The sequence below is a fragment of the Nerophis lumbriciformis genome, linkage group LG11, assembly GCF_033978685.3.
Source record: "Nerophis lumbriciformis linkage group LG11, RoL_Nlum_v2.1, whole genome shotgun sequence".
NCBI lineage: Eukaryota > Metazoa > Chordata > Actinopteri > Syngnathiformes > Syngnathidae > Nerophis > Nerophis lumbriciformis.
This window is the reverse complement of record NC_084558.2, coordinates 45,996,640-46,010,827: the sequence shown is the minus strand read 5'-3', so window position 1 is coordinate 46,010,827 and position 14,188 is coordinate 45,996,640. Positions and strand designations below refer to the sequence as shown.

General features: G+C 35.1%; 1 protein-coding gene across 1 annotated transcript in view; it reads right to left on the bottom strand.

Moving 5' to 3' along the window:
- Positions 1-14,188, bottom strand: part of lamc3 (laminin, gamma 3) — a 318,369-nt gene that overhangs the window by 16,466 nt on the left and 287,715 nt on the right. Inside the window, exons 20-22 of the mRNA XM_061966493.1 lie at positions 7,586-7,662; positions 7,304-7,438; positions 2,413-2,596 (exon numbers count right to left, since the gene is read on the bottom strand). Coding sequence (XP_061822477.1) covers positions 2,413-2,596; positions 7,304-7,438; positions 7,586-7,662 — 396 coding nt within the window. The remainder of the gene's footprint in view (positions 1-2,412; positions 2,597-7,303; positions 7,439-7,585; positions 7,663-14,188) is intronic.

Genomic DNA, 14,188 nt, shown 5'->3' with positions numbered 1-14,188 from the left:
ACCACAAGGCCACTGAGTAGGTTTACTTAAGTTTTCTATCTATAATTTAAGGGCTTGTCAATTAATTGTTATCGTAAATAACAATTAACTCTCTCGGACTATTAGCCGTTATTTTTTTCCCTGCGCTTTGAACCCTGCTGCTTATAAAACGGTGCGGATAATTTACATATTTTTCTTGGCTGATGGCCATAATGCATATAGCTACAAAAACAAGCAAAAAAAAGGTGTGTTATAAATTTGTCATCTCTTAGACAGGTTCTGTTTAGTGCTTTGAACCGGAAGTACTATTGCCAGAAAACACTTAACACTTGAACACTTAACAAGAAATTCTTAAAATGAAGGTGCAAAAATGAGGAATATGTAAGAAATGCTTCATAATGTGTAACAAAATAGTGTGAAAATGTAAAAATAGAGTTTGGAGGGAGATGTTGCCAGCGCTGCCTGCAGGAGCAAAGGTCACCGCCTCTGTCCATGGTGCTGAGCACAGAGCACCATCAGACAGGGGGCGTGGCGGTGCTGACGGCGAGACACAGCCGGCAGGTGATTAGATTTCACAGGTGGTACGTGGTAATCTAATCATCTGTTGTCTTTAACAGTAAGCGGCCGGGAGCAGGAGAGGAGAGAGGATACGGACGTGACTGAAAAGGTCACATTCTGCGAAAAAAAAGACTTTGATGAAAACCTATGTGCATTAAAACTTTGTTAAAACGGCCCGCTTGGCTCGTGTGAAGTGTCCGTCAGTGGGACCGCGAGGAAGCGACTTCCACAAACCTGAGAAAAACTATTTTCTGCAGGTTTAGTGACGGGAAATTACAGCTGTGCTCTAAAGGGTGAGCGCGCCTTTGCAAATTTACAGACCACATTGGTTTGACTACAGTCTGTTTTAGGGTTGTACGGTATACCGGTACTAGATTAGTACCGCGTTACTAATTAATCATATTCGGTACAATACCGTCTCTAAAAAGTACCGGTCGTTTAAAAAAAAAAAAGTAAATTCTGTTTATAAACTCTGTAAATACGTCCCTGGACACACTTAAATTATGACCATTGTATGATCCTGTAATGACTTAGTATCGAATCGATACCTAAATTTGTAGTATCACCCAAAACTAATGTAATTATTTAGAAAACTATCGAAAAGTATCAAAATACATTTTGGTACCGGTACCAAAATATTGGTATCGGGACAACACCAGTCAGTTTTTTTTTAAATTCCAAAAAACTGCCAAATTGTTGAGGTGACTTTTCCACTTTTATTCACAATTTCTTAATTTTTACTTTCTCTTCTCACTCCATGCAAAGAATAAACCGCAAGGCTACAAGTCTGTTTTGTAACCAAAGGTGATGGCTGTTTACGACCCCCCCTCCCTTAGAAACAGCTGTTGCCATGTAATCAGGGAAAGTCCAAATAAAAGAGGAGACGTACAATCTTTCGTCAGAGCGTAGGATGACACTGTCCAAGGGTACCGTGTCTACGTGTTTCTCCTCAATTGAGCTAAATTGAATTCTGCCTCTGTTTAATTCCTTGCTTCTTGTCTTGTTTGACCCTGACAATATGTTTAGCGTACCATAAGATTTTTTTGTGAAAAAAAAGCCAATGATGGCATTTTTTGTGGTGCCCTTTATTTAGAAAAGTATCGAAAAGTATCGAAATACATTTTGGTACTGGTACCAAAATATTGGTATCGGGACAACACTAGTCAGTTTTTTTTTAAATCCCCCAAAACTGCCAAACTGTCGAGGTAACTTTTATTCACAATTTCTTCATTTTTACTTTCTCTTTTCACTCCATGCAAAGAATAAACCGCGTGGCTACAAGTCTGTTTTGTAACAAAAGGTGATGGCTGTTTACGACCCCCCTCCCTTAGAAACAGTTGTTGCCATGTAATCATGGAAAGTCCATGAAAAGTATCGAAATACATTTTGGTACCAGTATTGGTACCAAAATATTGGTATCGGGACAACACTAGTCCGTTTTTTTTTTTTATCCCAAAAAACTGCCATAATGTCGAGGTGACTTTTCCACTTTTATTCACAATTTCTTCATTTTTACTTTCTCTTCTCACTCTATGCAAAGAATAAACCGCGAGACTACAAGATTGCGCAACCAAACTTGATAGTTGATATTGTCACCTGATTGGCTGTTCGCATGTCACTCCCACTGATCAGTGTTCACTTCCTGCGAGCGCTTGTGTTCATGTCGCAACTTCCGCTTTCTTCTGCCCAAGACGCAAACAAAATTATCGAACGTTTTTATTTTTTATCGATGTCGATTACGTATCTATCGCGACATATATTGATATCGTTTCATCGCCAAGCACGTGATCTGCACAACTGTAATAGAGGCTGTCCCACACTGTTGTGCTCTTTCAAGTAAACGCTTGGTGACCTTTCACCCCGTGACTAACTGACCTGTGTTGAGTGGGCGTCCACTGACGGGCTGGCGAGGCGCGTCTCCAGCTGAGGGAGGGACGACGTGATGTTCTTCAGGGCCAGATCCAAGCTGGCGGCGTCCTCCTGCAGGGACGCGTGTTGGGCCGCGGTCTCGCTGGCCCGGGCGGTCATGTTGTCCCTCTGCTGCTGCATGAGTGTTATTCTGCAGGAAGATGTTTTATTTATGCTGTTGCAGAGTCTATCATAATACTGTAAGGCGGGCAGGGCAACGTTCACATGGAATACCGGAAAAGGAAAAGTGTATGACTTGAGTTTGCTATTATACACTCATATGATAATAATAATAACAATAATAATTTTATATATATATATATATATATATATATATATATATATATGGCCGGAGTAGAGCGTAATATTCCTTAGGTCAGGAAAAAAACACACGGAGGCTATTTCCTCCCCAGGGAAACCTGTGAAGCAGACCTGTAGGGATGAAATCGCCTCCGTGTGTTTTTTCCTGACCTACGGAATACTATATATATATATATATATATATATATATATATATATATATATATATATATATATATATATATATATACACATACTTACATATATACATATATACATACATATATATATATATATAAATATATATATATATATATACATAGACATATGTACATATGTATACATATACATATATACATACTGTATATATATATACATATAGATGACCTAAGGAATACTATATATATATATATATATATATATATATATATATATATATATATATATATATATATATATATATATATATATATATATATATATATATATATAAACCCTGTTTCCATAGGAGTTGGGAAATTGTGTTAGATGTAAATATAAACGGAATACAATGACTTGCAAATCATTTTCAACCCATATTCTATTGAATGCACTACAGAGACAAGATATTTGATGTTCAAACTCATAAACTTTTTTTTTTTTTTGCAAAGAATAATTAACTTCGAATTTCATGGCTGCAACACGTGCCAAAGTAGTTGGGAAAGGGCATGTTCACCACTGTGTTACATGGCCTTTCCTTTTAACAACACTCAGTAAACGTTTGGGAACTGAGGAGACACATTTTTTAAGCTTCTCAGGTGGAATTCTTTCCCATTCTTGCTTGATGTACAGCTTAAGTTGTTCAACAGTCCGGGGGTCTCCGTTGTGCTATTTTAGGCTTCATAATGTGCCACACATTTTCAATGGGAGACAGGTCTGGACTACAGGCAGGCCAGTCTAGTACCCGCACTCTTTTACTATGAAGCCACGTTGATGTAACACGTGGCTTGGCATTGTCTTGCTGAAATAAGCAGGGGCGTCCATGGTAACGTTGTTTGGATGGCAACATATGTTGCTCCAAAACCTGTATGTACCTTTCAGCATTAATGGCTCTTTCACAGATGTGTAAGTTACCCATGTCTTGGGCACTAATACACCCCCATACCATCACAGATGCTGGCTTTTCAACTTTGCGCCTAGAACAATCCAGATGGTTCTTTTCCTTTTTAGTCTGGAGGACACGACGTCCACAGTTTCTAAAAACAACTTGAAATGTGGACTCGTCAGATCACAGAACACTTTTCCACTTCGCATCAGTCCATCTTAGATGAGCTCAGGCCCAGCGAAGCCGGCGGTGTTTCTGGGTGTTGTTGATAAATGGCTTCGGTTTGCATAGTAGAGTTTTAACTTGCACTTACAGATGTAGCGACCAACTGTAGTTACTGACATCGTTTTTCTGAAGTGTTCCTGAGCCCATGTGGTGATATCCTTTACACACTGATGTCGCTTTTTGATGCAGTACCGCCTGAGGGGTCCAAGGTCCTGGCCTTGTTGCTTACGTGCAGTGATTTCTCCAGATTCTCTGAACCTTTTGATGATATTACGGACCGTAGATGGTGAAATCCCTAAATTCCTTGCAATAGCTGCTTGAGAAATGTTGTTCTTAAACTGTTGGACAATTTGTTCACGCATTTGTTCACAAAGTGGTGACCCTCACCCCATCCTTGTTTGTGAATGACTGAGCATTTCATGGAAGCTGCTTTTATACCCAATCATGGCACCCACCTGTTCCCAAATAGCCTGCCCGAGCATTCCTCAACTTTCTCAGTCTTTTTTGCCACTTGTCCCAGCTTTTTTTCAAACACGTTGCAGGCACCAAATAATCTGTGGTCGGACGTCTCTGTCCCCTCTTAAATTGTCAACAGTGCGCTATAATAGCCTGCAAGCAAGCGAAGGGCCCTGACACGTAATACCGTCAGGAAAAAGTGCACTTTATTGGACAACAATAATCCACAAAAGTCGTGTTGCTTGTTACTTTTTTTTTTTTTGCTGTAAAAGGTAAAAGTTTTATGTCACACATTATTACGTCCGCCAGGATTGATTATTTTTTTGTTGACATGTTATCTTGTCATTTGGAAGGATAAAGGCAGAAATTACATGATTCAAGTGGTGGCAATCATTGGGGAAAAAAACATGTTTCATAACTACAAAAAACAGTGAAGTTGTCACGTTGTGTAAATAGTAAATAAAAACAATGATTTGAAAATCCTTTTCAACTTATATTCAATTGAATAGACTGCAAAGACAAGATATTTAACGTTCAAACAGGAAAACTTTGTTATTTTTTGCAAATATTAGCTCATTTAGAATTTAATGCCTGCAACATGTTTAAAAAAAAGCTGGCACAAGTGGCAAAAAAGACTGATCAACTCATCAAACACTTATTTGGAATATCCCACAGGTGAACAGGCTAATTGGGAACAGGTGGGTGCCATGATTGGGTATAAAAAGCAGCTTCCGTGATATGCTCAGTCGTTCAAGGATGGGGCGAGGGTCACCACTTTGTGGACAAATGCATCAGCAAATTGTTGAACAGTTTAAGAACAACATTTCTCAACCAGCTATTGCAAGGAATTTAGGGATTTCACCATCTACGGTCCGTAATATCATCAAAAGGTTCAGAGAATCTGGAGAAATCACTGCACGTAACATTGAATGCAGGCGGTGCCGCATCAAAAAGCGACACCAGTGTGTAAAGGATATCACCACATGGGCCCAGGGACACTTCAGAAAACCACTGTCAGTAACTACAGTTTGTCGCTACATCTGTAAGTGCAAGTGTTAAAACTCTACTATCATCCACTTCAAGAAACTCTTCAAACTTAAAGTGTTTACAAAGTACAAAGAAGAAGAACCATGATAAACATTCTGAATTTATTTAATCCATCCATTCTTTCATTCTCAAAATAATCTTACTTATCTCATCATATGAAATGTAACTTACTTCACCAATTATTATTTATTTATTTATTTTTATTGTGATTACTTATGGAGTATATTGTGAATAAATTGAGAACAGGAAGTGAACAAAAGTTTTAGTAACTGTTATGTAAAACAAAAGGGGTAGGATTAAATAAACTCTGCTTCTTCCTACTCCTTTTCGAACATGTTGAAAAGAGAAACTGGAGATTGTGATGTATCATGTCGTATGCTTGCATGTTCGAAATAAACTCAAACTCAAACTCAAACTATGCAAAGCGAAAGCTATTTTATCAACAACACCCAGAAACGCCGCCGGCTTTGCTGGGCCCGATCTCATCTAAGATGGACTGATGCAAAGTGGAAAAGTGTTCTGTGGTCTGACGAGTCCACATTTCAAATTGTTTTTGGAAACTGTGGACGTCGTGTCCTCCGGAACAAAGAGGAAAAGAACCATCCGGATTGTTATAGGCGCAAAGTTGAAAAGCCAGCATCTGTGATGGTATGGGGGTGTATTAGTGTCCAAGACATGGGTAACTTACACATCTGTGAAGGCACCATTAATGCTGAAAGGTACATACAGGTTTTGGAGCAACATATGTTGCCATCCAAGCAACGTTATCATGGACGCCCCTGCTTATTACAGCAAGACAATGCCAAGCCACGTGTTACAACAGCGTGGCTTCGTAGTAAAAGAGTTCGGGTACTAGACTGGCCTGCCTGTAGTCCAGACCTGTCTCCCATTGAAAATGTGTGGCGCATTATGAAGCCTAAAATACCACAACGGAGACCCCCGGACTGTTGAACAACTTAAGCTGTACATCCGCTGTTACCATTTCTAATATAAAGTAGTGTAAAATTCTTACTTACATCTGTCAGTAAACTCGCCATGAAAGCGCTAAAACATACCGGTGTAGTGAGTTTACATTATTCACCCAAGGAACTTTAATTATTAGAGTTCTGGTCGGACGGTTTTTCACGGGACACATTTCCAGCGTTGTTGTTGCACTAGTGAGCCACGGATGAGGAGATGCTGCTCCGTTATTGATTGAAGTCTGAATGTCATTGAAACAGTTAGCGCCATCTTTTGACACTTCTTCCACTCCCGTCCTTGCACGCTACACCGCTACAACAAAGATGACGGGGAAAAGACGCTGCCGAAGGTGGAGCCACGTAAATAAGACCGCCCACAAAACGGCGCATCCGGAAGCGACTGTCAGAAAGCGATTTGAAGACGGTCTGTAAAACATGTGGGGGGGCGTGGCCTGCGGACCTGCAGCGAAGCCGAGTGTGCCAGGACCGGCTTTTTTAGGTTCAACCTGTCTTTCCAAATGTTCTGTCAACCGGAAGTTGATAAAACCCGCTGTAAGTTTTCCCCCATTTGAGTTAATAATACAAATGGACCCTCCTCCGCCCCAGAAACAAAACTTGTACTGATTTGTGTTATTTTCTTAGAATTGTGCCTTTTAATGACGAGATTCAATCGTTTTTTTATGTTTGGTTGGCACCATCTACTGCCTTGTTCTCGTCAGGCTTTTTTTCCCCCCTTTTTTGTTAAGTGTGACACTTCACCGGGTGTTGTTGATGTTTGTGGTCTCACCGCTCGGTTAGCTCTTTGATGTAGTTCTCTGTGGAGTTGTCCTGCAAGAGGTCCATCAGCAAATTATAAGTGCGCTTGGAGGCGGCCAGCGCCTTGCCGGCCACGGCCTCGATACGCCCGGCACTTTCTCCGTGACTGCAAACACAGACGAGGTCACGGTGTTCAATAGCAATAGGAGACTTGAACGGTACAAGTAGGCCGGGAGAGACAAAAACGTTGAAATGTTCCTTTCAAGTCTCGTTTCTTCAAACCTGCAAAGAATAGGCCTGAAGACTTTCTAACCTTTCCTTCAGGACTTGGGACTCGTTGACCATCATGTTCCATTTGTTAGGTCCTGGCGCCGCCTCAAAAGGGAAGACCTGGCAAAGACATGGACAGATATACCAATCACTGCGTGGAAATGGAAATAATCGGTTCCAGGGTCAAACTGTGACCAAAAGACGTCAGAAAAGTAAGTCAACGGGAAAGAGTTTTAACTTGGATTTACCTTAATTATCAATAAATTCACTTTAGAGTACATCTTAGATATTCTGTGATTAAAGTCACAAATTCCAACGAAAAATATTATTTAAAAATATTGCCAATTTATGAAAATTAAATAATACTACAGTACTAATAGATGTATTACATCTGAAAATAAAATAAACAATATTTGAAACCCAATGGACCTTAATTGTCAATAAATACACTTTAAACAACATCTTAGATATTCTGCTAAAACATTGTGATTAAAGTAACAAATTGCAATAAAAAATATTATTTAAAAATATTGCCAATTTATGAAAATTAATTACTACTACAGTACTAATAGATGTATTATATCTGAAAATAAAATAAACAATATTTGAAACCCAATTGTCAATAAATTTACTTTAAACATCTTAGATATTCTGCTAAAAAATTGTGATTAAAGTCACAAATTCCAATGAAAAATATTATTTAAAATATTGCCAATTCATGAAAATTAAATAATACTACAGTACTTATAGATGTATTCTATGTGAAAATAAAATAAACAATATTTGAAACCCAATGGACCTTAATCGTCAATAAATTCACTTTAAACAACATCTTAGATATTCTGCTAAAAAATTGTGATTAAAGTAACAAATTACAATAAAAAATATTATTTAAAAATATTGCCAATTTATGAAAATTAAATAATACTACAGTAATAATAGATGTATTAAATCTGAAGATAAATTAACAATATTTGAAACCCAATTGACCTTAATTGTCAATAAATCCAATTTAGACAACATCTTTGATATTCTGCTGACAATACGTGATTAAAGTCCCAAATTGCAATACAAAATATTATTTAAAAATATTGTCAATTTATGAAAATTAAATACTACTACAGTACTAATAAATGTATTCAATCTGAAAATAAAACAAACAATATTTGAAACCCAATGGACCTTAATTGTCAATAAATTCACTTTAAACAACATCTTAGATATTCTGCTAAAAATGTGTGATTAGAGTCACGAAGTCCAATGAAAAATATTATTTAAAAATATTGGCAATTTATGAAAATTAAATAATACTACAGTACTAATAGATGTATTACATCTGAAAATAAAATAAACAATATTTTAAACCCAATTGACCTTAATTGTCAATAAATTCACTTTAAACAACATCTTAGATATTCTGCTAAAAAAATTGTGATTAAAGTAACAAATTACAATAAAAAATATTATTTAAAAATATTGCCAATTTATGAAAATTAAATAATACTACAGTACTATTAGATGTAATCCATCTGAAAATAAAATAAACAATATTTGAAACCCAATTGTCAATAAACTTACTTTAAACAACATCTTAGATATTCTGCAAAAAAATTGTGATTAAAGTCACAAATTCCAATGAAAAATATTATTTAAAAATATTGCCAATTTATGAAAATTAAATAATGCTACAGTACTAATAGATGTATTACATCTGAAAAAAATATATATATTTGAAACTAAATGGACCTAATTGTCAATAAATTCACTTTAAACAACATCATAGATATTCTGTTAAAAAATATGTGATTAAAGTCACGAATTCAAATGAAAAATATTATTTAAAAATATTGCCAATTTATGAAAATTAAATAATACTACAGTTAGATGTATTCAATCTGAAAATAAAATAAACAATATTTCAAACCCAATTTACCTTAATTGTCAATAAATTCACTTTAAACAACATCTTAGATATTCTGCTAACAAATTGTGACAAAGTCATACATTCCAATGAAATATTATTTAAAAATATTGCGAAGATTTATGAAAATTAAATAATACTACAGTACTTATAGATGTATTACATCTGAAAATAAAATAAACAATATTTGAAACCCAATTGACCTTAATTGTCAATAAATTCACTTTAAACAACATCTTAGATATTCTGCTAAAAAAATTGTGATTAAAGTAACAAATTACAATAAAAAATATTATTTAAAAATATTGCCAATTTATGAAAATTAAATAATACTACAGTACTAATAGATGTATTCCATCTGAAAATAAAATAAACAATATTTGAAACCCAATTGTCAATAAACTTACTTTAAACAACATCTTAGATATTCTGCAAAAAAATTGTGATTAAAGTCACAAATTCCAATGAAAAATATTATTTAAAAATATTGCCAATTTATGAAAATTAAATAATACTACAGTATTAATATATATATTCAATCTTAAAATAAAATAAACAATATTAAATATAATATTATTATATAAAATGTACTTTAAATAACATCTTAGATATTCTGCTGACAATACGTGATTAAAGTCACAAATTGCAATGAAAAATATTATTTCAAAATATTGAAAATTTATGAACATTAAATAATACTACAGTGCTAATAGATGTATTACATCTGAAAATAAAATAAACAATATTTGAAATCCAATGGACCTTAATTTCAATAAAGTCAATAAATTCACTTTAAACAACATCTTAGTTATTTTGCTAAAAATATGTGATTAAAGTCACAAATTCCAACGAAAAATATTTTTTTTAAATATTGCCAATTTATGAAAATTAAATAATACTACAGTACTAATAGATGTATTACATCTGAAAATAAAATAAATATTTGAAACCCAATGGACCTTAATTGCCAAAAAATTCACTTTAAACAACATCGCAGATATTCTGCTAAAAAGTTGTGATTAAAGTCACAAATTTCAATGAAAAAAATTATTAAAAAATATTGCCAATTTATCCAAATTAACTACTACAGTACTAATAGATGTATTAAATCTGAAAATAAAATGATATTTGAAATCACAGCTTTTTATTTTAATACATTTTTTAAAGATGATTCTTGAAAAATAATGACATTAATCAAAATTAAATACTACTACAGTACTGCTAAATGTATCACATTTGAAAACAAAACAAACAATAATTTGAAATCACAGCTTTTTATTTCAGTCAATTTTCCGAAAAAGATTCTTGAAAAATGTGGAGATGCATTATAATTAAATACTACTACAAATGTATTACATTTAGACATATAATAAACCAGATTTGAAAATGCGGCTTTTCATTTTAATTAATGCATTTTTGTGAACATTTGTATTTGTATTATTAAAAAGTATTGATTTTGAATCGAGAATCGATTTTAAATGGAAATGGTTAGCCCAAAGAATCGAATCGAATCGTGTGGTGCCCAATGATTCACCGCCCTACTCTATTAGCTGTTATTAGCCGAATTAGCTAGAAACATGTTGAATTTTAAGAGCGTTTTTTTGTGCAACCTTCTCAACTCCGCTGCGGATTTGAGGGGAACATCCGGGATTAAGCGCTCGCGTCTTCCCGAAGATGTGTCGCCATCCAGATAAGCAGGGGCGGCTCTGCGGGGGAAAAAGGCGGCCCGTGGCGCCCTTTCCACAGCTCACCTTATGAACTCGCTCACTTCGTCGCTCGCAAAAGGTTGAAAGCAGCATGGGGAAGAAATAAAAATCCCCCGCGGTTCCGTTTGGGTAAAGCGGCGTGCAATTTAATTAGGGATCATGCCAGTGAAAAACAAATCAAGGATTCCTTCAAGACGTTTCCTGCTAGAACAAGCTGTCATCACGCCGAGAATGACGGGAACCGCCGCCTTAACACATTCTGAGAGCACTCTCTTTTGCCTTCCCGCTGAGCTGAAACACTCTAAAGAGGAGGAGGAGGCTGCTCGACTGGATGGGGAATAAAAAGATATTGGTTTGCTTTGGGGGGATTTAGTGGCTCTATAAGGTGCGGCGCCGCCATGACTAGCAAACCGCGGCGCCTCCGTTGCAAGAAAGCAATCTTCTCCCCTGCCGTACGAGCACTGGATGGGCTTAAAACACAGTGTGTCGTAAAAATGCATGCTGGTAGACCACCACGGCGTACCCCACGCTGGCACGTCATGGCGTTTTGCAAAAAGTAAGCACAATTGGGTTCAAATGAATCTACACTGCAGTATGTATCGCAGTCAGTATCACAATATGTTTGTTATGTGAATGAAAATAGTTGGAGAAATTAATACTGGTACTTTATTTCCTGTGTTTGTCAACAATAACAAAAACGGCAAAAGGATTGTATATAATGTAATGTATGTAGATTATATATATATATATATATATATATATATATATATATATATATATATACATAATATATATATATATATATACATATATATATATATATGCATATATATATATATATATATATATATATATGCATATATATATATATATTATATATATATGCATGTATATACATGAGTTTTATATATAATATATATATATATATATATTTATATATATGTGTATGTATATATATATATATATATATATATATGCATGTATATACATGTGTTATATATATATATATATATATATATATATATATATTTATATATATGTGTATATATATATATATATGCATGTATATACATGTGTTATATATATATATATATATATATATATATATATATATATATACATATATATATTTATATATATATATGTGTATATATATATATATATATATATATATATATATATATATATATATATATATATATATATATATATATGTGTATATGTATATATATATATATGGGTTATGACCGAAAGGACAAGATCACGGGTACAAGCGGCTGAAATGAGTTTCCTCCGCCGGGTGGCGGGGCTCTCCCTTAGAGATAGGGTGAGAAGCTCTGTCATCCGGGGGGAGCTCAAAGTAAAGCCGCTGCTCCTCCACATCGAGAGGAGCCAGATGAGGTGGTTCGGGCATCTGGTCAGGATGCCACCCGAGCGCCTCCCTAGGGAGGTGTTTAGGGCACGTCCGACCGGTAGGAGGCCACGGGGAAGACCCAGGACACGTTGGGAAGACTATGTCTCCCGGCTGGCCTGGGAACGCCTCGGGATCCCCCCGGGAGGAGCTGGACGAAGTGGCTGGGGAGAGGGAAGTCTGGGCTTCCCTGCTTAGGCTGCTGCCCCCGCGACCCGACCTCGGATAAGCGGAAGACGATGGATGGATGGATGGATATATATATATATGTTTATATATGTGTATATATATATATATATATATATATATATATATATATATATATATATATATTGTTACAACACTAGTAAATATATATATATTATATATATATATATATATATATATATATACATATAAATACATATACATACATATAAATATATATATGTATATATACACATACATATATATATATGTGCATATATATATATATATGTATACATATGTGTATATATATATATGTGTGTGTATATATATATATATATATATATCGTTACAACACTAATAAATATATATATACATATAAATACATATACATACATATAAATACATATATATATATATATATATATATATATATATATATATATATATATATATATATATATATATATATATATATATATATATATATACACATATATATAGGCTGAGTGTCACGTTCGGGGCGCATGATGATGCGGGGTTTTGTTCTCCCAAGATGCAAGGGACGAATCCGGACAGGACTTGCAGGTAACACTTGATTTAATAATAAAACAACACAAAACAGGTACAAAACAGAAAAACAAACCGACTGAGAAAGGTGCCGAGCGCACCGGAAGTTAAGGCTACAACTTAGCAAAGACTATGACACTTAGCAGGGGCTAGGAGACAAGCAAAAACTTACGTAGCAGTTGCGTGACGCAAATAAAGAAACCAGGCTGACTGACTGGAAAAGGCAGGCTTAAATAATGTCAGTGATTACAACAGGTGCGCGTCAGAAACACAAGCGGCAGGTGGAATTAATATGTAACTATGGCAACCAACTCAAAGGTGCACAGACAGGAACAAAATGAGTCCAAGACTAACAGAAAACACACGTGACCCGAAAACCCAAACAGAAATATGATCCGGGCAGCGGATCATAACACTGAGGCTGCTTTCAGATTTTTTTTGTTTTGTTTTGTCATAAAAAAATACAATCATGTGTGCTTACGGACTGTATCTCTTGCAGACTGTATTGATATATATTGATATATAATGTAGGAACCAGAAATATTAATAACAGAAAGAAACAACCCTTTTGTGTGAATGAGTGTAAATGGGTGAGGGAGGTTTTTTGGGTTGGTGCACTAATTGTAAGTGTATCTTGTGTTTTTTATGTTGATTTAATAAAATAAAAAAAAAAAAAAAAAAAAAAATAAAAAATGGTGCGCTCCGGTACCAATCGATCCACGGACCGGTACCGGTGGTTGGGGACCACTGCCTTAGAGCGTAGGGTGAAACTGTAACTGAGTGTGAAGCACCAGATGTTTCTCCTCATGAGCTAAATTGGACTCTGTCTCTGCACGATTCCTTGCTTCTTGT